Source organism: Anomalospiza imberbis, chromosome 10 (assembly GCF_031753505.1).
Source record: "Anomalospiza imberbis isolate Cuckoo-Finch-1a 21T00152 chromosome 10, ASM3175350v1, whole genome shotgun sequence".
NCBI lineage: Eukaryota > Metazoa > Chordata > Aves > Passeriformes > Viduidae > Anomalospiza > Anomalospiza imberbis.
The window spans coordinates 9,291,847-9,313,966 of NC_089690.1; the positions used below are offsets into that span (position 1 = coordinate 9,291,847).

Consider the following 22,120-nt stretch of genomic DNA (forward strand, 5'->3'; position numbering starts at 1 on the left):
TCAGCTCCTGGGACAGCTGGTGCCTGACATACTGGGTGCCCTGGGGCAGCCCATGCCAGCACACCTGCACAGCGGGGTACCTGCTGCGGGCAGGAAACAGCCCCCTGTCACCAGTATCAGGTGGCATCCACCCATGATTGCACCAGGCCGTCTGGAAGGATGCTGCATGAGCACAAGTCCCGGGGACTACAGGTGTCATTGATGGCTTCACCAGCTCCTAGGAAGTGTGCTGTACCAGCCCTGATCCCCCATCCTGACCCAGGCAGTCGCGGTTTGGCCAGCTCCTGGCTCCCGCAGATGGCTGACGTGCCGGTGCTAGTGCAAGCCATGGCTGTCACCACTGATGGGGCAGAGTGATGCAGGGCTCCCTCCCTGCCTGGCACAATGGATCCATTCCTTACCAGATGTCAATCCCTTCACCAGCCCCTGCTTGTGATGATGTGGAGGCTGCCAGAGCAGCCCACGCCCCCAACACATCCTCAGAGTATGTGTGTGGGAGACATGGGGACAGAGAGCAGGCAGAGGTGGCTGGAGATGGCAGAGGTCAGTTGGTCAGGGAGGCGCTGGATGCAAGGACACGGTACCTCAGTTGGTCAGTGAGGCGCTGGATGCAAGGACACGGTGCCTCAGTTGGTCAGTGAGGCGCTGGATGCAAGGACACGGTGCCTCAGTTGGTCAGTGAGGCGCTGGATGCAAGGACACGGTGCCTCAGTTGGTCAGTGAGGCGCTGGATGCAAGGACACGGTGCCTCAGTTGGTCAGTGAGGCGCTGGATGCAAGGACACGGTGCCATAGGGTCCCTGAGCAGGGTTAGGCTGGAGGCCATGGTGGGAGGGACTGGAGCAGACACATAGGACTCCTGGTGAAGTCAGAGGGACTAAGGGAATACCTGCTGGATCAGGAGCTGGGAACACCTGCCCTGATCTCACATCTTCTGGCCAAGCATATCTGATTCTGGGACAGCAGTGAGGCCAGATTTCATAATGCCTGGAAAGTGGCAGGGAGAGGAAGGCAGGGGGCTTCCCAGAGATGAGTTACTGCTGGGATCCCCCAGCTGGGAGGACATGGAGGGCATAGAATAAAACCTGCAGGAGCTCCACACACAGCTGCTGACCCAGCTTTTATTACATGACACACAACCCTGCAAGAAACCCTCCTGCGTGGCCCCATGGCTGTATTCCACTGCATCCACAACCCACCTGGGATGGTGGAGCCCGCCCCTCTCGGCTCCTGGGGACACATATCCCCTCTCAGCCCTCACCACGGGCACTGAAGCTGCAGACAGACACCACTGCCTTAAAAAACATTAAGAAAGCATCATGCTAAAAATACCCAAGAGTAGAAATGTTCTGCCTGAGGCAGGCTCAAGCCCTGAGCCCTGCTCCCAGGCGGAGTTAAAATCCAAACCAGAAATAAAACCACAAGGGTTTTAAAACTCAAAACCCCAAAGTCCTTGTGGGTCCCTTCTGTCTCCAGCAGGTGCCGGAGCGGGGCCTGGGAGATGAGTGAGCATCAGCAGTGGGGAGCACACAGAGCCAGGGCTCTCACTTGTCCAAGCTTGGCCTCTTGAGCAGGGCACTGTACTTGAGGGGGCCACCATCTGCCGTCAGCACCACCTCCACCAGCGTGAAAATGGTGATCACCTTCATCAAGGGAGAGAAAGAGAGAAAAAAGGGTTTTCAGGCAGCTTGGAATCACACCAAGATTTGCTTAAAGCTGTGTTGGCTTTTGCTGCCTCCATCAGTGCACCCATGAGGAACCAAGGTATAGGGCAGGATGGATTCAGATAGCTCTGCTGGGGTCCAGGGTGCTCCTAGGGCTAGAGGCAGCATCCTCAAGGGCAACACCATCAACTCTGACACCAACCAGGACACCCAAACCAACCTGAATGACCCTCCCAAAACATCCTCACTTATCCCAGACTGATCAGGCCCCACTCTTGCTCTCCACACAATCTGAGAAGAATTGTGGGCATTTGTACCCTTGGCTTTAGGTCCCAATCTCCCCGCAAGGCCACCCGTGCCTCCCCTCTCCAGCCGCAGAACCACGTCATCCCTTAATGGAGCTTGGCCAAGAGCCAAGGCTGAGCTGCGGTGAGAAGGGTTTTCCACATGATGTTGAGCATTTCATCAGCATCCCACAAGGAGGGAACAATCTGCCTGTGCTCCCACAGTGAGAGGAGACCCAGGAAGGGAGCACAATAGATAAGAGAGATGCAAGGGAATGAAGATCCCAGAAAATCAATCCCTCCTGTTCAGGAACTGTGCTGCTGCTGCCATCTCCCTGCTCCTCTGACCCCAGCTCTTCCTGTGATTGTATGGATTAGAAGGGGAAAGTATTGATCTGGATTGTCCTTGAGGCACAGTTAAGGGGCTGGCTGGGACATTGGAAAGGGCTGTCCTGGGGTCATGCACAGGCATTTGGGGACTTTACTTGCTGGAGCCTGTAGCAGGGCTCACTGGGGCCATCTGCTCAGGGCTGGTCCCACGAGAAGCAGGCTCATCCAGTGCTGGCTGCTCCAGATTAATCATTCAGAACAGGAAAATTAAGTCATTAAGTCATTGAGACTTAAATGTACCAAAGTGGCCAGTGAGGAGCAACCTGCAGGAAAATCCTATCCCAACTGGCTGCCAGAGAGCTGTGGGCTACTGAGCATCAGCCCCTGCCCGCCCCAGCTAGCTGCAGTGCAGGGGGTGGTGTTCATGGGAAAGCCCCCCACATATGGGGGAGTCAAAGGGGGAGTATCAGGATTCTCCCTTGCAATCCTGCCTCATCCCTTTGCTGAACTGCCGTGAAACAGCACAATTTCACACCAAATCCTCTGAGTCTCAGATCCACTTTATACTCCACCCCTGAGTGATGTCCACCGAGGCCCTGGTCGAGTCCTGGAGACCAGAGAGAAATGGGGGCAACATCTGCCCTCTGTGGCAGGGCCAAACAAACAGCCCAGACCCCGGCACACCTTCTCACTAACAGCCTTCCCTGATGCTCCCACTGCCTGGCCAGGCTTAGCTAAAACAGGAAGAGGTTTAGAGACCAAGGGCTGGGGCCAGCTGGGGAGCTGGGGTGCTCGGTGCTGTGGAGTTTCCAGGTGACATCTACCAGAGTTCAGCACGACTCACAGGAATCTGGCTCATCCCAGGGCTGGAGATTTATAAACTCAGGGATATGCTGTCTTGGAGGACAGCTCAGAGCCTGATCCTATGGGAGAGCTCCAGTGTTTTCTTAGGAGGTGTGGAAGATTTGTGGAGGAGTTTCCTCTACCAACTGTTTGCTTAACCAAAATGGGCCCTGCTCATGCTGGGGCATCATTTTTCATCAGTTCCCTGCTTGGATGTAAGTGATCCCTGCTCCTGTAGGAAAGGGGGAACTGAGGCCACTCCAGGCTGCATCCATGGGGCTTCTCTGAGCCAAGCTGAAAGAGGAAAGCTCAGCTTCAAAGGGAGGGAGGCCTGCAGAAATATTTTCAGAGTCAGATCCAGCTCTGATCACAACATTCACCCTGGGAAGGGAAGGACTCTCCAGCACACGCATCACCCCAGCTGGGAGGGTCAGCCCACTCTATGTCAGGAAACCCGAGTGGGCAAGGATGGGATGTGCTGGGCTTGGATGGAATTGGGGCTCAAGTGCAGAACCCCTGGAGTGGTGCAGGGAGAGGCTGGGATTCAGTCCTTCAGGCAGGGATCACAGCTGGGGTTTTACAGCCATGCCAGACAAAAGCTGGCAAAGAAGCACCACTTAATCAAGCCAGACAAATGTGATTGCTCTCTTTGATTGAGTTACCAAGTTAATAGATGACAGGGACACAAGAGAGAGATTTCTAGATGCAGTTAAGCCATTTGAGACTGCATCTCAGGAAGTCTGATTTTAAAAAATTCTCCTAATTGAGGCTCAGCTCTGAGGCTAATCCCATCAACAAGGATGGAAACCCCAAGAAAAAGCCATGTCAGGGGCAAAGAGTGTGAGGATTGGGGGAAGGGTCTAGACAGGAGCTGCCTTAAGCCTGATCTTACTTAACATCTTAATTGATGATCTGGAAGGAGGAAGTAAACAGCATGTTAATTCAATTCCTGGAAAAGACTGAATGGGGAGGCAGGGCACACAGCAGGCAGGGCAGAGACTGAAGGCTGTGGAGGGGTCAGATTGTGAGAGCAGTGATGGGACTGGACTGAATGGCAGAGGAGGCTGAGGTTGAAGTTGTGCTCTCTGGGAAAGGGACAAAGAGGGATAGCAGGAGCTGACACCCTGCAAGGCAAGTCCTGCCTCCCAGACCTGTCCCTGCAGACATCACAGGATCCACATGTTGCCCACAGCCTCCATGCCAGCCCCATGGTGTTGTGAGCCTGTCCTATGCTGTTGAGGTCTTACCTGGGGTACAGATTCCTCCTCCAGCTCCTCTGGTTCCCACAGGAGTGTCAGCTCTGGCTTCTTCCCCACCTTCTGGAAGCGGAAGTCCACCAAGGGCAGCGCCTGCAGGCAGGGAGAGTGTTGGGAACATGTCCCCCTCCACCTCACCCGCAGATGGGGCTGAGGCTGCTTCTGCCCAGCACGCTGCCTCTGCAGCTCTTCAACAACTGGGATGCAGCAGCCCGTGAGCCTGAGCCTAGCACGTAAATCAGGGGCTGCTGCCATACACCACCAGCCCATATATCACGCTCTATGTCCTGTTTAAAGATGTCATTGCCAGACATATAACCTGGTTATTAAGAGAGGATGCTGTCACCAAGTGCAGGTGCTGGCCCACAGCGCTGCTGTCACAGCCCCTGATAAACCATCTGATTAAATGAAATGAAAACCAGCCTCGCTCCTTGTCCTCGCTTCAGATCCACACTTATCTCTGTTCCCCTGAATCTGACTTTATTCCCTTTTACCCAGCATGTCACAGGGAGAAGCTGGTCCCCAGAGACTGGGCTGAGGGATGAAGAGAGACCCCCAGTCCCTTGTGCCTGCCTGGGCTGAGGGATGGAAGGCAAACTGCAGGAAGGTTCCCTCCCCTCTGGCTGGCCCAGCTCAGGAGCAGCTCTGCCAGTTGCAGGGCTGGCACAAATGGGCACCAGGACAGCCACTGCCTGCAGTGATACCAGGCAGTTCTGGCAAGGCAGCGCTGGCACAGTCTCACACTGGTGAGGTACTTACATTGCAGTAGATGCGCTTCTGGACTCCAAACTTCAGCACCAGGACATCAAAGGCCTTGCTCAGGACACCCATTACCATGGCTTCTGACTCCAGAGGACCACATTCCTGTCAAGAGACAGGGCTGTCACTACACAGCAGATCTTATTCAGCAATCCCCAAGGGGAAACAGTGCCCCAAGGTCCTGGAATCCAGCAGTGGTGGCTGCTGAGAGTGTCCTCTCACTGTTTGCCTTTCCTAAAGCCAAGTGGGCAGACAAAGCCCCCTGCCCATGTAGGCATTTTGCAGGGAAATCCAGAGGTGCCTTGGGAGAAAATAGCCTTGGGTCTTACCCTGACAAAGACAGAGAAGAATAGGTCAGCGCTGAGCTCCTGCACCCTCTTGGAAGCCATCTTCCGGTCATTGCAGTGCTCTGCCTGTTTCTGGATGGCCTCCTTCTCCATTTTGATGGGGGATCTGGCACCTGCAAAGGGGACAAGTGACAATAACATGCCCATGTTCCCTCCTGCCACAGAGCCATGCCATGGCCGCTGTCCCCAGGGCCCAGCCCACGCAGGTGAGCAGCACCCACCGAGCGAGGCGGAGAGCAGGCGGTGCACGACGATGTCGGCGTAGCGGCGGATGGGGGAGGTGAAGTGAGTGTAGAACGGCACGTTCAGGGCGTAGTGCTGGAAGAGGGTCTCATCATTCAGGACGCCGGTGCAGAAGTAGAGAGCCATCTGAAATGGGGAGGAACCAGGGAAGGGTGTGAGCAAGGGTGGTGCCATGAGGCTGGAGGGGCCTGGTTCTGCGAGACACAGCGCCAGCAGCCAATGGCCCTTCTGAAGACATCCTGGTGGTCCTTCACCTGCTGCTCAGTTTGGGCTGCACAGGCACTGCAGAAACTGAGCACAGAATAAAAGGGGCAGAACCACTGCAGGGAGCTGCTGGCTGCCAGCTGTTCCTGCCTGGCCCCAAGGACTGCATCAACTTCCACATCACCCATGGGTCTAAGCAGCTTCCTGCTTCTGCTCAGGCCCTGGGGCTCATTTGCCATACTCCCATCTTCCAGGGGAGAGCCCAGCTTGTTCTGTGCCCACATCAGATGCTCTTTGGTTCAGGGTTTGGCTGCAGGCTTTGCACACCCACTGTGCATGCTTGGAGAACACTGGGGGCAGGTATGAGTGGCTTCCAAGGAGGAGAGACAGCCCTGCTGTGATCCCTGCTGCTCCATCCCACCATGACAGCTGGGGAGCTGAGCAGCTGAACTGCCCATCTAAACCAACACCAGGGCAACAGCAGCACCACTGCTCAGCAGACTCTTCAGCAGGAACGTCTCCTGTGTCACCCCTGTTATCCCACAGGTTACAGATTTTATTTTTACATCTGTGAAACACCAGCTCTTGGGGCTGGGAAAACTCTGGGGGCTGGGCCCAGGCGGGGAGGGGAGGCTGTGCAGGTCAGGGGGGTGGCAGCGGGGTCACGGCACAGTGGCGATTGAATGAACCCATTTAAAAATAAGAGCAAGTGATTTAAAAAAAACAGGAGTAGCCAGCTCTGATTACAGAGCCGTCCTGGGATCCTTGGTTTGAGCAGCTGTATCCTCCACTCTCCAGGCCAGTGGCGCAGCCAGCTCCTGCTGAGCAGCAACGCACTGATCCGGGCAAGTAAATAGAGCAGGTTAAAAAAAGCAGCATCAGTCCCAGCCTTATTATGAGACCCAAGAGCTGGGATAGGAGCTGTGGTGGCTGCCAATTTCCACAACCCAGAATTAAATTGTTTCTGATGGACTCCACGAAGTACGGTCTCCACTCAATTAGCTCAGCTCCCACAGAATGAAGCTGGGCTGGGAGACACACCGAGCTCCAGAGGTTGCTGCAGGAGGGGATGAGTGCCCTTGTGCTGACAGACAGCATGGAATCACAGGGAGCTTCCAGGCACTTGTGCCAGACGTCTGGGCAGAAGGAAGGAAGGTGCCTACAAAGTCAGGCAGGCAGAAAGCAGAGCATCGGTCAAAATCCCTGCTCTGAGAAAGACACTGGGAAAAGCCCATCCCTGCCCTATGCCCAGCAGTGTTTCATGTTATACCCCACCTTGTTTAAAGTTAGAAAAGATGCTGAAGGTCCTGTGCTGCTTGCTGTTGTTTGGGGCACTTTGTCTTGATTGATATGCTAGCCACTGTGGGGTCCAGCACCATTCTGGACACCCTTCTGGCAGCCCATTATCTTCACTGACATTTGCAGCAGCTTGAGTATCACAGCAAAAGTACTCCCCTAGGCCATGGTAGGGCTGCAGCCTGCAGGGAGCCCAGTCCAGTATGTATCTGACACCCATCCTCACCACCATGAGAGCACAACCCAGTGACATCAGCCTGGCATGAAGCAGATGTTTTCTCATTAACAGATTTGACTCACAAGAGGCTCAAATCCCTGGAGTTTGCTGCAATCCCCGGAGAACTGCGAGGAGCCTGGAAATAAATCAGCCCCAGCCAACCAGGGGCAGCTTTGCTTTCACGGACAGATTGAATCCCCGAGTGACTGAGCCCCTGAAAAATGGTGTGTCGCTGCTCCTTCATCTGTTACAAGGCTCCTGGCATGCCAATCCAGGCATTCCCTCAGGCACACGCATTACCAGTTGCTTCCCATCTCCCTCCTCCTTGACCAGCAGCACACAGTGAAGAGGGAAGACACAGGCTTGGCACGACCAGGGGTTAAACCTGTGGACAAGTTGTTTAGGCTGATTTAGCTGCAGCCTTGTCCCTGAAGCATCAGCTTTATCACTGGGAGCTGTGACATGTGCAGGGATACAGGTGACTTCTCAGTGCCCTGAGCAGACGGTCTCGCTGCACCATCTGTCACAGCAATGGCCCAGCCCTTGCCACCAGCCTGGGCTCCTCAGTGGCTGTGCTCTGCAGCTGCCAACATTCAAATCTGTCCTCTCTCTCATGAGGGACCATGACATCCAGCAGGATGGGGCTGATTCTTCCATCTGCTCTCATGCTGGTGACAGACAGCAAAAAAATTACTCCTCGCAGGGAAAGCTCCTTCCTCCTGGAAGCTGTTTGCCCCTTTCCAAGTGTTTTGCCTATAAGGGGAGTGTGCCAGGCAGCAGGTTTGCCACATATGGGTGGACTGCACAGCACACCTGAACACACAGGTATCTTTGTCTTCTGATGATGGAATGAGACTAGTTCCTGCCAAAACCAAGTCTTGTGCAATATCTCCTTTAAAAGTGCCTCTTTCTCTTATCTGCTCTGCAGAAGACTTCATCTCCAAAAAGCTTGATAGGTTACCTCTTTCATGTAATGAAATCTAACATATTCACAAGGCTAAATCTTAATAAGAGCCACTGTGTGGTATCTGAAAGTACTCCCACCACTTCTCCAACCACAGTCTCAACACCACAATGGCAAGATCTCAGCAAGTCCATGGGTCCCCAAAAGCCCATCTCCTCCTTGGTGCCACTGCAGAACTTTCTCCTTGCTCATCCATCCTGGCCAGCAGCCAGGCTTGCTCCATGTGCTGCTACTGGCAAAGTCCAGGCTTGTGCTACAGTCAGCAGGACCAAAGAGGGACTCAAAGGAACTCATATCACCACTGCACCTTCCAGCAGAAAAGGAGGATGTGACAGAAGGGACCAGGATAACCCAAAGCAGGATATGGGATCTGGGACAACACATCCAGCTCCAGAGGACACTCCCTGCTCTTTACAAAGCAGCCCTGAGCTGGACACGCATGAGAGGGTGATTTACTAAACAGACTCATACCCCTGCCCCAGTTGCAAACAAGCATTAAGTCCCGGAAACACAGCAGGACTTAAGGCAACTGCTAATGAGTAAATGAAGCAAATAAGCTAATTACAAGAGTGACAGTCAAATGAGTGATGTTGGGAAGATGATTCATTCCTGCAGTGATAAGCAGGCCACAGCAGAGACATCATTTCAGGAACGTGCCCCTTCTCCCCACGGGGTGGGACTTTCCTCAGAAGTTGGTTGTGTTGTGCCCAGCTGCAAATGCAGCTGATGCCTCATAAAAACTTTTTATGATGGTGATAAACACCCAAGTAAGTGTCCTGAGCTACAGATGCACTAAACATGACAACTGGTGTGAGCAGCACAATCCTCCATTGCAGAGACTGTCAAAGAAAGCCATCTGGGCTGGAGGGAGACTGAAGGGTTTCCAGAACTTTCCTTCTCCCAAGAGCAGGTACCAGACTGTGCTTATGGCCAGATGCACACCCCTACTCTTAATTCCTTCTTTGGACCATTGGAATACCATGATGTGGAGAAATGGCACAAACATGAACCATGGAGCCCACTACCAGCTGTTCACAGGGCTGCGTCCTTGTGAGTCTGCTAACAGCCCTCATGCAACTTCAAGGGGGAAATATCCCAACCAGTAATAACAAGGACACTGTGGGCAGTGAGGAAAGACTCAGCCTGACCTTGCCATCCAGTGAAGCTTTGTTGCTCAAGGGATACTCCCACTGCCAGCTGCACAGGGCTGGAGGCACTGGAGGAAGCTGCTGGCAGCCCTGGAACACCACATTCAGTTTTCAATCATTCCCTCTGTGTGCAACAACCAGCCTGGTAACTCAGATGGGGTGAGGATTGAAGATAGAGCCACAGCAGAAAGCTACAAGCAGAAATGCCCAAAAGCACAGCGTAGTTCTCACCTGCATGGGCCTGGAGAACATGTAGGTCAGCACTTCTTTCCTTGCTCTAGAATATTTGTCAGCACCAAATGTTTCACTTAAGCTTTTCTGGAGGGGAAAAGAGTAACATTCAGTGTTAGCATTAGCATGTTATGGTGGTAAAAGGACCCAGGCAGATCTTACTGGTGCTAACAGCAGCCTGTCAAAGCCAAATTCCCCTTTTTCCTGAAAATCCCCTTGTAAGCCAAAGGGTGCACATGAATTTGGGCTTTGCTGCGGTCCCAGCAGCCCCGGTAGGACTGCATACACAGTCCTGCACTCTGGCTCTCCTCCTGGGGTCAGTGGCAGGGAGTACCCAGGGCATGGGGACTGCTGGCTCTGCCCCCAGTCGTGCAGTGTGAGAGAGAGGCTGTAAACCCTCTCCCGACCCGTGCTTGGCTCCCATCCAGCTCCTGAGAACTTCAGCACACGGACTAATGGGACTCTGGGGAGACATGGATATGGGAGGTCACTGCCTGGGGGTAGCAGTGAGGAAGGGCTGGAGGGCTCAAAGTGCAGGAGAGGAGCTGAGTGAGCAGCCTTGCATCTGCTGATATAGGCTGGACACAGCCAGCAAGCAGGGAAAGCAGTGCCAGCTGATGGAGGGGCGTGCGGGAGGCCAGCGGGGATGGGATTAACGGAGGATTATCCACAGTCCAGTTGCGGTGAGTAAAGAAAATGCTGGAACCTGCGCGGTGCTGTTCAGCTGGAGTTCAGCCTCAGGACATGCTCGGCAGAGGAGAGGTTGGATACTTCTTGTGCTGGCTGCATCTGACCTTTTGCAGCACTGCTCTCTAGTCCTTCCCAGTCACCCCACTCCCCACCCTGCCCTCCCTGAGACCTGCAGCAGCTCAGACAGAAACAGCTCCTTGCAGAGCTACTTCCCTTGTGCTGTGGAGCAAATTCCCTGCCCAGAGAAGGAAATCCGGGTGTCCCAGTGAGTGCTCCTGCACTGAAACATCCTTCCCATTGCAGGGAGGGCGGTGCAGGGGTCACTTGCAAGTGACCTTCCTACTCTGCTCTAACCTCTGTGCACAACATGGCTGACCAGGCCAGGCTGGGCCAGCCCTGCCCAGCGCTAATGGGATCAATAGCAAGTGAGGGAGGTGCTTTGTTTTGGCATGGCGTAGTTGTCAGCTTTGCTTGGGCAGAGAGGGACAGGGAATAAAGCACATGCTGCCACGAACACGCCACTATGCAGCTGCCCACCCTCGGCCCCCATGGCCAGCGCACTCACATGCAGGGTCCCCGCGCTGCTGAAGTCAATGTCGAGGCCGACTTGGTTGCAAAAGTCCATGAGGTCTTTCAGCAGCTTGGTTTGGGGCGGGGGGGTGGCGGCGGAGGAAGGCCTGCTCGGGGAAGGAGCGGTAGATCTGATGGGCAACAGCCATGTTTGCCAGCAGCATGAACTCTTCCACCAGCCTGCAGCATGAGAAAAACAACCCCAGGCCCCAGTTAGCCAGGGGAGGCCCCTGGGAAGCCAAGCCAGTCCACAGTGATGGGAACTAATATGATATGGGGGGACAGGGGAGCAGCCTGTAGTTGCTGACATAAACACAGATTAGCTGTGAGACTGTAGCAAATCCCCCCCAAATTCTCACTTTCTAGCAGAGGTTTCCCCAGGGACTCAGAGTAAGCTGTCCTGCTGGCGCAGACAAGCAGATGTCAGTGATAAATTGACAGCTTAAATTAGGATAAAATAATCTCCCTTTAGGTCATTTTATCTCCTGAAACGCTTGACAAGCAAAACAAACACCGTGCGAGAGATAGCACAGAAAACAAACACACATCTCTGTCTTCCCGGGCCAGAGCAAACGGCGTCGCTCGCTCCCCCATCCCAAGCTCCACATGTGTGGTCAGGCCCAGGCACCAAGCCCTGCCCCACGCCAGTCTCCCACCCACAGCACAACACAGCACTGTCCCCAGGCAGGACAAGCCACCAGCACTGCTCCAGCAGAGCTGCCTTTGGCATCCAGGAGATGCAGGGACTCCACAGGCTCCTCCATACAGTCTCCAGAGTGCTGGGGTATTTCAGGCTGGGGTGAGCCCCTCACTTTCCATCTCTGAATGTACATGCATTGAATGGAAACCTCTGGGGTTACACAGTGCTCAGGAAAGCAATCCCAGCACTAGGGATCATCTTTGGCATGTGTATGGGCTGTGCTACCAGCAGCAGGGCTGTGCCACTGGGGACTTGTTTAACTGGACTTGATAAGCAAGAGATGTGCTTAACTGGGCTTCCTGCTATTTCCTGCATGTATTCCCAGGGCTCCTAACTGGTGCTAATTGCCAAAAAAAGATAATGGATTTACAGAAGTAACCTCATCCTCCCAGCAATGTCTGAGTGAGCTATTGTTGATTGTGCCAGCTCAGCCTTGTTGCTCCTGCAGGCAAAGCAGGGATTTTGCAGGACTGGCTGGGGGACCAGGGCTGCAGCCGGGTGTTCCTGCAGCTCCCAACCCTGGCCACTGCTGGGGAGACTGGCCAGGTGAAATGTGCAGGGTGCTGCACTCCTGGGGTACTCCTACAGCAGTCATACATTCTCAGCCTGGGAGTACTTGCCAAGAACTAGAAAGAGAAAGGAATAAAGACAGCCCAGAGGAGAAATAAGGACCTGACAGTGATCATCAGCAGTAGAAATATTAGTCTTTAATGGGAAGGAGCTCCCTTATTAAGAGCCCTGTGGATTCTCACAGAGGGTTGTGTGCCAGAGGCCAACACTTCAGGCCCCACAGGGAGGGCAGGAGGGACATCCTGGCCCAGGGCCAGTGTGGGCAGGGCAGGGCAGGAGCAGCACGGTCTAAATGGGAATGGGCTGCCTTCCCTGTCCCCTGGAACACCTGCCCATGGGGACATGCTACCAAAGGCCAAGGGCTGGGTCGCGAGTGGGCAATTCTCTGTGACCTGAGCAGGATCAGGACACACTCCTGAGGGGCCACTTCCAAGAGGGCTGAGCCAGGCTCTTGCTGTTCCTGTGCAGCAGCACCGGCAGATGGCAACCTCGGTCCCTCTACGGCCACCGGCTCCAGGGGGTCCGGGACAGTGTGGCCGGGGTGTGGGACAGCATGGCCCGGGGGCACTGGGCACCCGGCCGTGGGACAGCCAGTGGCAGCCAGCGGGTTAGGGCACGGCCATGCCCATCTCCTGAGAGTGGGGGACACAGCTCTCGTACCGAGCGGCACGTGGGAACAGCGGCCTGAGGACAGGTGTGAGGCTGTGCCAGCCCATGCTCACACCTGGGAAGCCCTTTCTGCCCGAGCCAGGTCACAGCGAGGCACAGAGAACAGGGCAGACTGCAAAAGGCTGCACCTCTCCTTCCCATGGGCTTTGGTGCAAGCAAAGAGGGAGGAGGCATTTCACGCTTGGGCAAAGGTTGGCAATGGAGTCCCCCCTGCATCTCCCTTGAACTGCGGCCTCTACAGAAGGAGATGCAAGCCCATTTTTAAGGACAAAGCAATAAACACCTGTGAACAAAACCTCCTCCTTGTCATAGGCAACATATGCTCATTGCATGTCCCAGAGATGAACACTATGAACAAATGCTGGAGCAGACTCTGGTGTTTCTGCTCCTGTTGAGCACTGGAGTGTAAACCCTTCATCTCTCATCTACAGTGACACCTTTGGCTGGATGCAATTTCCACCAGATTATTAAGTTCTGCATTTTGTTTTATCATTCTATGTCTTGGGATTTTACAATTTTCAGGAGATATCCTTGTTCTGATGTTGTAGGTACTGTATGGAAGCTCATACCTGAGCACCCTTCTGCCAGGGATGCTTTTATTCTTGAAGTAAAACTAATAGCACATACTACCCACTCTGCTCTGCAAAATCCCATCCTGGGAAGCAGCCAGGAGCTTTGCACTCATGACAGGGTGTGCAGGATGCGACCATGGATATTCAGAATTGAAAAGCTATTCTTGCTCTCTCACCCAAAGGCAGAGGCAGGCTCTGGGAGTTGCATTTGCAGTTCAGGCTTTCAAGGACCAGGTAGCACAGATAAGGTTGGACACTGTCCTGTATCTGTGGGGAAAAGAAGCCCCAGGATCTGATGGCTTGGTTTGTCTCAGCTCAGGAAAACAAACCAGAGTGCCCTGGGAAGGCTGCAATGCCCTGGGGACTGATGCCAAAACCCCCTGCAGGGACAGAGGGTCCTTCCCAGCTCTGGATCACTGCAGGGTCATAGAGCTGCTCTTCAAATGCACCCCGCTGCAGCAGTCCTGCAAGCTTGAAAGAGAAGAAGAGTGTGGAGCTGCTCTGTAACTCCTAGTAAGATTTTTTCTAAACATCAGGAGTTCAGGGAGAGAAAAGCAGCTTCCAGTAGGCTGGGAAGTTACAGCTGGGGTAATCCAGAGCATGTGAGAGCTTGCCAGGGTTAGAGGGAACACGTTGGGGACAGTGAAGGAGCTGGCACCTGTGCCTGGAGTTAAGCCACGTTACCTCTTCCAGCAGAGCAATGGGGTCTGGGGCTCAGGACACAGACAGGAGACAAGATCTGCATGAAACAGCTTAATGTGGTGACCTCACTGCACCTGAAAGGAAAACCTTAATCCCAAGAGGAGGTCAGACTGAGACTGCATGGGATGTTGGTGACTCAGGAGGATGAGCCAGGGCTAAGACTGCCCATGAAGCCAGCAAGGCTTCAGGTTCTGAGGAGCTGCAGGGCACAACAAAGCTGCTGCCTTCCTGCCCTCCCCACGTGGCCTTTCAGTTGCACTTTTAGCTCATGTTCTCACCAGGGCTTCAACTAAGTAAGCACTACACTGTGGCTTGGAGAAAAGCAATGGATGCTGAGGCTGGTGGGAACAGAGGTTGGCTGGCAGAGCATGGACCCAGCCCAGTGGCTGGTGCTGATGTTGCTGGGAGCTGTGCTGAAGCCCTGCTAACTTGTCAGCAGGTCAGAAGACAAGAGGTTTTGGGGTTTCTGTGGGTTTTTTTCTTAAAACAGCCCAGCTTGGAGTCTGGCTCAGTGCAGCTGGCAGACAGGAGTACAAAGAAAAATATTTAATGGCTAAAAAAACGGAGACAGAAAGACTGGTCCATCTGAACGCGCGCTGAATGAATCCCATGTGAAATGCATTCTAACGCCATCGCTACAGTTTCCTCTGGATTAGCTGAGCTATCCTTGGCTCCTGGCTCCATAAAATCCCATAAACATTCTGATCTGAACTTTTGCCCTTTCTGTGCTGATGTGAGGTTTCCTCTGCCATCCCACAGACAGGGCTAGGGGTCAACAGGTGGCTGTCCCTCCCAGGTGCCTGCAGATCCCAGCCATCCTGCTAACCATGCTGCAGAAGGGAGCATTTCCAAACCTCTTCCATTCATCACTTAACATGTGCACATGTGAGGGCAAGGAGAGGGAGGGATGAGATGGCTTTTGAGCTCTGTAATATGTACATCTCCTGTCAGCTCTTTCAATACCCAGATTTTGTTTATGAGTTATGTGGATGAAACTCATCTTCAGCCTGCCTTATGCAAGAGGTCAGTTGGAGTGTATGGGCTTACTCTCATCTCTGAGTTTCAAAGGTGACCAAGGTATGCCAGTGTCTAAATGTCACCAACTTCCGGGGAGATTTCAAGCTCCTGAGATGTTCTTAAACACAAGTCTTGGTGCTTTTTAAAACATTTTTGATAGTCACGGCTTCTGTAGGGAAACAGTCACCTATGAAACCATCCAGCTGAAGAGGACTGATGATATCTTGATTACAGCCCCAAACTCAAGGTAGTGGGCTGTAATTCTTCTCAGACAACTCTTGCCAGTGCCAAACATCTATGGGATGTGGGAAGAGGAGCTACACATTCAGACTCTTGACCTGCTTTAGTATCAGCATTACTATTTGCTCCACTAAATGTTAGGTAGACCCTTCCCAATCTTCAGATAGCAACCTTGAAAAACTACTGACGCCCTCAGCAAGTTGTTTGGTTCATGGCAAATAAAATAATGGTTTCTCATGGCAAATCTGCAAAGAGAGGCACGGCAAGTAAAATGCCTATTTGGCTGCTTGTCTCCATGGCAATGCAGCTAGGCTGCACAGCAGCCATCGAATTGCCCACTCTCCCTGATTAACTTGACAAATGACATTAACTAAGAAGGGTTTGCTGAAAGAGAAAGACAGCAAGTACTTTGTGTGCAATCCAGTAAGTGCAGGAAGGAGGCAGGCAGCTTCCTTAAAGCAAAAGGACACTAAAACACCTGCTGTTCCAGCAGGGTAACAGACCCAGGGGTTTCAGAGCAAAGGGCAGTGAGGTGAGGCTGGATAGATGAGCACAGCTGTTCCCCTGTAACGCCTTCTACACCTCCATCCCCTGCCACAAGATATAACTGATGGGTATATCCAGGTGCTGGAAGAGTTATCACAGCTGAGGTGTGAGAGATAAACCCAAAACACCACACAGCTCTTCCATGGCAGGGTTCTTTGCTTTTTATGGGCTGGAGAAGCTGGTCTTTTCTTTATGTGTAGCTCATTATGGAAACCTGCTCCCAAAAGGATGGAGCTGAACTGTTCTGAGCTGGAGTCTGAGTCCCCCTTCCAACGGTGGTCACTCTGGCTGGGTGAGTAGTCACCAAGTAAATCCCCAGCATTCTTCCAGCAGTTCAGACTAGAGCCAAATTGACCAACTTCTTCTAAAAGGGTTACCAAACTTCTTTCTCCTAACCCATTACAATATCTCATTGTCTCCTCTCCATCTTGTCTCTCTCTCATAGCACTTACTCCCTCCTACAAAAGGAACAAGACTTCTGCTATTCAAATTTCTTCCCATCTACGGATAGATTTACCATCCCAGATCAGCATGGGTTTGTGCTTCAACCTGCAGTCAAAAGCCTCTTGTTTCTCAGCCCATATCTATGTGCCTGCCTCAGGTGTGTCCAGCTCCATGCTGGGTCCAAGCAGGGTTAGGACAATATAGCTTTGACAGCATCACGCTTGAACCAAACAGTGTCATGGAAGGCTGGTGCTCAGAAAGGCAGCCCTGACGTGTCTGTGTGTGTCTGAGAGAGCTCTAAAGACACTGATGGATTTATGTCCCCTTGCTAAGGGCAGTACACTGCTGAGAGCCCCTGCTCTCTGCTGGCTTGGAAGGGATTATAGTTACAGCACAATCTCATACCAAACAGGAGATCTATAGCCTCCCCCTGCAAATAGGACTCTAAATCCTGCTGCATTCACCCACAAAGTCACCTTCCACAAAAGGATGCAAGTAGTCCTGTTCACATTTAACAGGAGCAGCATCAGCTGAAGAAAAACAGTAAAGAAACAGCACCACCACTCAACCAACAAATCCTCTCCCAAGGTCTTAGGTCCAAAGATGCTGGATGTAGTATGACTTTTTCTTCCTTAAATCGTGTTCGCTTATTTTTGATTACAGCTCTTCCATGAAGCAGAGGAACTTGAGAGGTTTCTATAAAAGCTCTTGTAAAACCAACATTAGCTAATCCCACATCTCCTGCGAGTGCAGCCAATGACACAATTATGCTCTTCGGTGAGTAGCTGGGTCGGCACTTGCAATGGCTCTTTTCCATGCAAAATTATGCAAGAACAGTGTGCTGTTTTCTTGGTGACACTCTGCCCATCCAACATACAGGAGCATCTTCAGCCATCCACTCTGGAACAGCACTGCTGCCTGAAGAGCCATGAAAATCTAATCCCCTATTATCCAAAAAAATTGGATTACAGTGTTACATATGAGCCTTGCAATGTTGGTGTGGAGCTCCTGTTGCCAATGACAGTTGCCAAAAGACCAAAAGACCTACTTTTCTTTTTGAAAGAAAAAGCAGTAAAAGGCAAGAATGCTGGCGGTTCCTGGCTTGATGAAAGTAATTTGTGCTCCTCTCATAGTTAGCAGTAGCCTTGTACAAAGCATGGCTGAATAATGGAATTACTTCACTTACTGAGATTGCTCAATTAACTCTTGGTTAAAACCACTACCATTGAAACTTGATGAGAATAGCAGTTCTGGGGCAGTTTTAGATTCATTTCTTACTAAGCTAGAATGGCTTTTCTCTATAATGAACACCCTTTCCGGGGTATAAAGAATGCCCTTTATATAAGCTATGGTGCCTTCCCAGTAATAGATGCCTACAACACAAATGCATGGAAGGGTTCTCTGAATACAAATGTCACTTATGGACCACTCTCACACCTTGAGGCTGGAAATGCCACAAGACTGCTCTCTTTGCTTTATCCAAATTATCTGTGGTACAGTGGAAAACCATTGTAAGTTCTCAGTGCTGATGCTGGGCTCCTGAAGGCATTTGGCATGATTAAGAATTAATTGCTTAAAGCCTGATGTACTGGTTTGCACACAGGGATTTAGACCACTAGAAAAGCCTCAGCCATTTGCCTGAGTTTCTTTGAAATTATCAATGCCACTTTGCAGCCCTGTTAAATGAAATTGCTGACTACATCTGGCAGCACAGCATCAGACCAGACATCGCAGCGCTGGAAGGCACGACTGGCCACAAAGCCTTTGGGACCTCTTGGCTCTCAGCCGTGTGGGTGAAAAAGGCCACTTGCCCAGCTTAGAGCTCCTGACCCTCATCTGCGGTTCATAAGGAAGGGATAAATTCAACATCTGCCCGTCCTACCATCCTCCCTCTTGTCTTGATTCAAATGGCAAAGGAGGCATCCTCGGACTGAAGTGTTGTTGCAGAGGACGCAGTCACTGCGGGCTGTGCCTCTTCATTAAAGGTTAATATGACTGCAGTCTGCTCCTTTTCATGCAAATCTGTGACAACCTTCAGAGTCCTGGCATGGTGCTGAAGTGCCCCTCTGTGCCAAAACAGAGTTTTCAGCTGCTGTGGGCCAGGGATGAAAGCTTAGACCTACATGCACATGCTGGGCCACACAGGATGTGGAGGCACAACTTCAGCAGGCTCCCTCAGTCTCAGCTCCACTGTTCTCCACAATTTTCTCAGGACTACCACATTTTTGAGCCCAGGGCAGAGGACTTTACTCTCAGCATCACACAGAGAGGAAGATCTCCATCCAGGAATGGCCTTCCTTGATCAAGACATCCCTTTTTTCATGGGCCCCAAAGAAGCCCCTGGAGCGCTGCTCACTCAGAGAGGGCACACAGCCTCATATATATCCTCTTCTAGGAAAGTCTCCGGTCCTCAGGGCTGCTTGGCACTGCCACATTGACCTCCCACTTGTACTGGGTGTCAGCATCAAAGTGACAGCAATGTTAAAAACCCTCCCTGAACGCATAGCCCCTTCACTTTTGTGGGGAAGACAATGGGAAAGAGTTTGCAATCCTTGCATCTCCAGAAGCTGTGCAGTTGCGAATCCCAGTCCTGCTTTCCAGAGATCTGTATCAGATCCAGTTTGTCTTTCCAAGGAGCCACCAGCTCACTAAGATCTCAGCTCTCAGAGGCAGCTGTGATGGCAAGGGCCGTGTTCCCACTCTGCAGAGCCACAGGGAAGGGATAAGGATGAATCACTGATGCACAATGCTGTGCTCAACTCACAGGTCTCACGAGAGCGATGACCACTTGGACTGGCAAGCCTTACATCTGGGAATGAATTAGGATGCTCCCAAGCAAGGGAGCTGCCCAGCCACCTGTGGCCACAGCAGGGACCTGAGACCTGAGTTTTCTCCAGTCCATGGTAATTCTTGGTGGGTGAATGAGCTCAGAGACAGGCTGGGGCTGGGATGGGGCAGAGGAGGGGAGATACCTCACAGCCAGTGTCCAAGCCTGGCAGTCCACATTCCTGAGACGTGCAGTCTGATATGCCATTGGCTCCGAAAGCACAGCTTATGACAAGACACATAATATTAATGTCATCCAGAGTCTGGCTAGGAGGAGAATGGAAAGAATTCCTGAATGAATGCAGACAGCCCCTCTGCTGACGGGAAAGTCTCCAGCCCCACACATCGGGCCAGCGCCGCCTGTTATCAGACTGCCTTTCCCACTGGAAGGAGGAAACAGGAATGAAAGGAACTTTTCCTCGCCATTAAAAGTTTATGCAAGTGATTTATGGGTCAGAAAAACTAGCAAGCGCGTTGCTGAGTGCTCCATACAGCAGCATGTGGTACATGGCTGCTGACCAGAAATGCCAAGACCCATTAGGTGGAAGCAAAGGGCAGCATGATGGAAAGTTAAAGATGCTTTTTGCCGATTTAATTCATTAGCCAGGTCTTTTCTCCATCCCCTGCAGCCTTCATTAATGTAATGTTGAAGTGAAGAAATACTAACAATTCAGACAACACATTAATATTAACACAACACCTGCAAAATGCAAGTGTAAGTCCATTAGGTAAACATGATCTTAAGCCATTGAGGCAAAAATAATATTCTGACACTTCCTAGCACAAGTATCCTGCAGAGATACTGTCCATCAGTTATGCTCCTTTATAAGCCATGGCCCCTGGTACATGGGGGGCTCTTAATCTGTTATTAGTCCCTGAAATTATGAGAAAAACTTATATTTCCATTAAGATATTTACCCATTCCATATGGAAAGTGTCTTACTAAAGCCATGTCATGAACCCAAAAGATCAGAAGGGATTTTTAAAAGGATTTTATCTCTGTGCCAGCAAGAGATGGAGATAAAACCTGAACCTGATAGCTTGTAAATATTAACCTACACTTGGGAATGCTCCAGAACATCAGCTTTCTATTATGGTGGTTTCATCTGAGACAAGTTTTCATTAAGGGAGGAACAAACAGTTAATCACCCAGAGAACTGATAGTGCCGCAGGGAGTCACAGACTGCTAGAACCAGCCTTCCTGTTTCACATTCCCCATCAGCTAATGTTCTCCCAGACATTCCTGCTGAGGAGACATTCACACCCTGTGTGTGTGTTACACCCTTCAGCCTTTGGACATGCTTTTTCCCAGTTTACCTGGCATTAAAGAGTTGATTACTTCCAAAGCAGGAGATTCTGATGGTCAAGGGGGAAATAAAGAATACTGGATGAACATTCCAGACTAGAAGCATACTCTGACATGGTCAGTGACTGGCAGAGCATACATCTACCAACCAGGATGTGACCCAGGGACAAACAAGGAGTCTGCAGAAACTCATAAAGAGATGAACAACAAAAGATAACAAAAAAAGAGTTTAAAATATCAAAACCATGGAAAGTAATCTACATAATCCAGCAGCCAAAGGCAGCGGTGGCACAACAACTCAGCATACACCCCTGATGTTCATGAAGTGGAAGTCAGGCAGTGACTTACTAAGTAATGCCCTCTTCTGGTGCAAGTCTCTGGTCCAAGCAGTGCAGAGTAACTTCAAAGTTGGATTAGGTTGGCCTTTTCCAGTTGAGTTCTAGCAATCTTCACCTTCAACTTTCTCACAACCCCTCTGGGTTCTTGTTCCAGTTCTTAACCATGCTCACAAGTGTTGTTTGGGCTCATGAGACCTCCAGGAGAAGCAGTCACCCAGACTGGTCAGCCTTCAGCGAGGGCCTTGCCAGAGGAGGACTGCTCAAGAGAAACTGGATGCAGCTCAAGGGAGTCAGAACAACCACTGGGACCACTGGTTCTGAGAAGATCCATGTCAGAAAAACACGTGTAACTTAGCAAGTTCCCAAGGTCCCCAGCAGACAAAACTCAAAGGTAGCTGCTCCCTGGCCATGGGATGCTCTGCTGGGGGTGCTGCTGTCCAGGCAGGGCCATGGGTCAGGGCTCACAGCACTGCCCAGCATTGCTCTGGTTCAATCTCAGATTTGCAATTGTAGCACTGAGTGTGGGCAGGTTAAGGGGAACAGTTGTATCAATACAGAGTGAATGATCCAGCTGGCTCTGGCTGTATTATTCTTGGTCTGAAATGATTGCAAAGCAATCATGAACCTTCTGGTTACCAGGACTTTAAAAGACATGGAAATCTGAGGGGGAGGAAAGCAAGGTATGGGGGACACCAACAGCAGATTGGGGTTAAAACAGCCAATAGAAGTTGGTAGGGAAATGAAAAGGAAATAGGCAACACAGAATTTGGGGGTGATGTTTTCTAAATATGCTACTGAAATACTCTGGATAACTTCTGCTTTCAAGCAGCCTCTTGGCAGATTAAAATGTCCCAGAAGGTTTTATATCCAGCTTCTGCGATCTTAAACTAAATATTAGGTGAGAAAAACATGCTTCTAAGGAAAAGTCAAACATAGCCCTGAGTGAAAAACAATGATCAGGAGAATGAACATATTGGGTTTGTTGAATATACAACCAACATCCGTTTTCTTGCCCAAAAAATAAAGCCAAGGGAATAAAATGCAGAGATGAGCAGAATGGAAAAGCTGCAGGAAATTTAGGCAGTCTCCCCCCATCTCACATATTTCCCCAGGCAGGACTCTCACCCTGCCTGGCCTCAGCCAGC

The 22,120-nt window shown here is 51.5% G+C and overlaps 1 protein-coding gene across 1 annotated transcript in view; it reads right to left on the reverse strand.

Annotated features, from left to right (window-relative positions):
* Positions 1 to 1,094: 1,094 nt before the first annotated feature.
* Positions 1,095 to 22,120, reverse strand: part of DIS3L2 (DIS3 like 3'-5' exoribonuclease 2) — a 179,789-nt gene continuing 158,763 nt past the window's right edge. The window contains 8 exon segments of the mRNA XM_068200544.1: positions 1,095 to 1,642; positions 4,368 to 4,469; positions 5,136 to 5,240; positions 5,465 to 5,595; positions 5,704 to 5,851; positions 9,786 to 9,872; positions 11,041 to 11,133; positions 11,135 to 11,225. Of these exon segments, the coding sequence (XP_068056645.1) occupies positions 1,544 to 1,642; positions 4,368 to 4,469; positions 5,136 to 5,240; positions 5,465 to 5,595; positions 5,704 to 5,851; positions 9,786 to 9,872; positions 11,041 to 11,133; positions 11,135 to 11,225 (856 nt within the window). The 3' untranslated portion in view covers positions 1,095 to 1,543.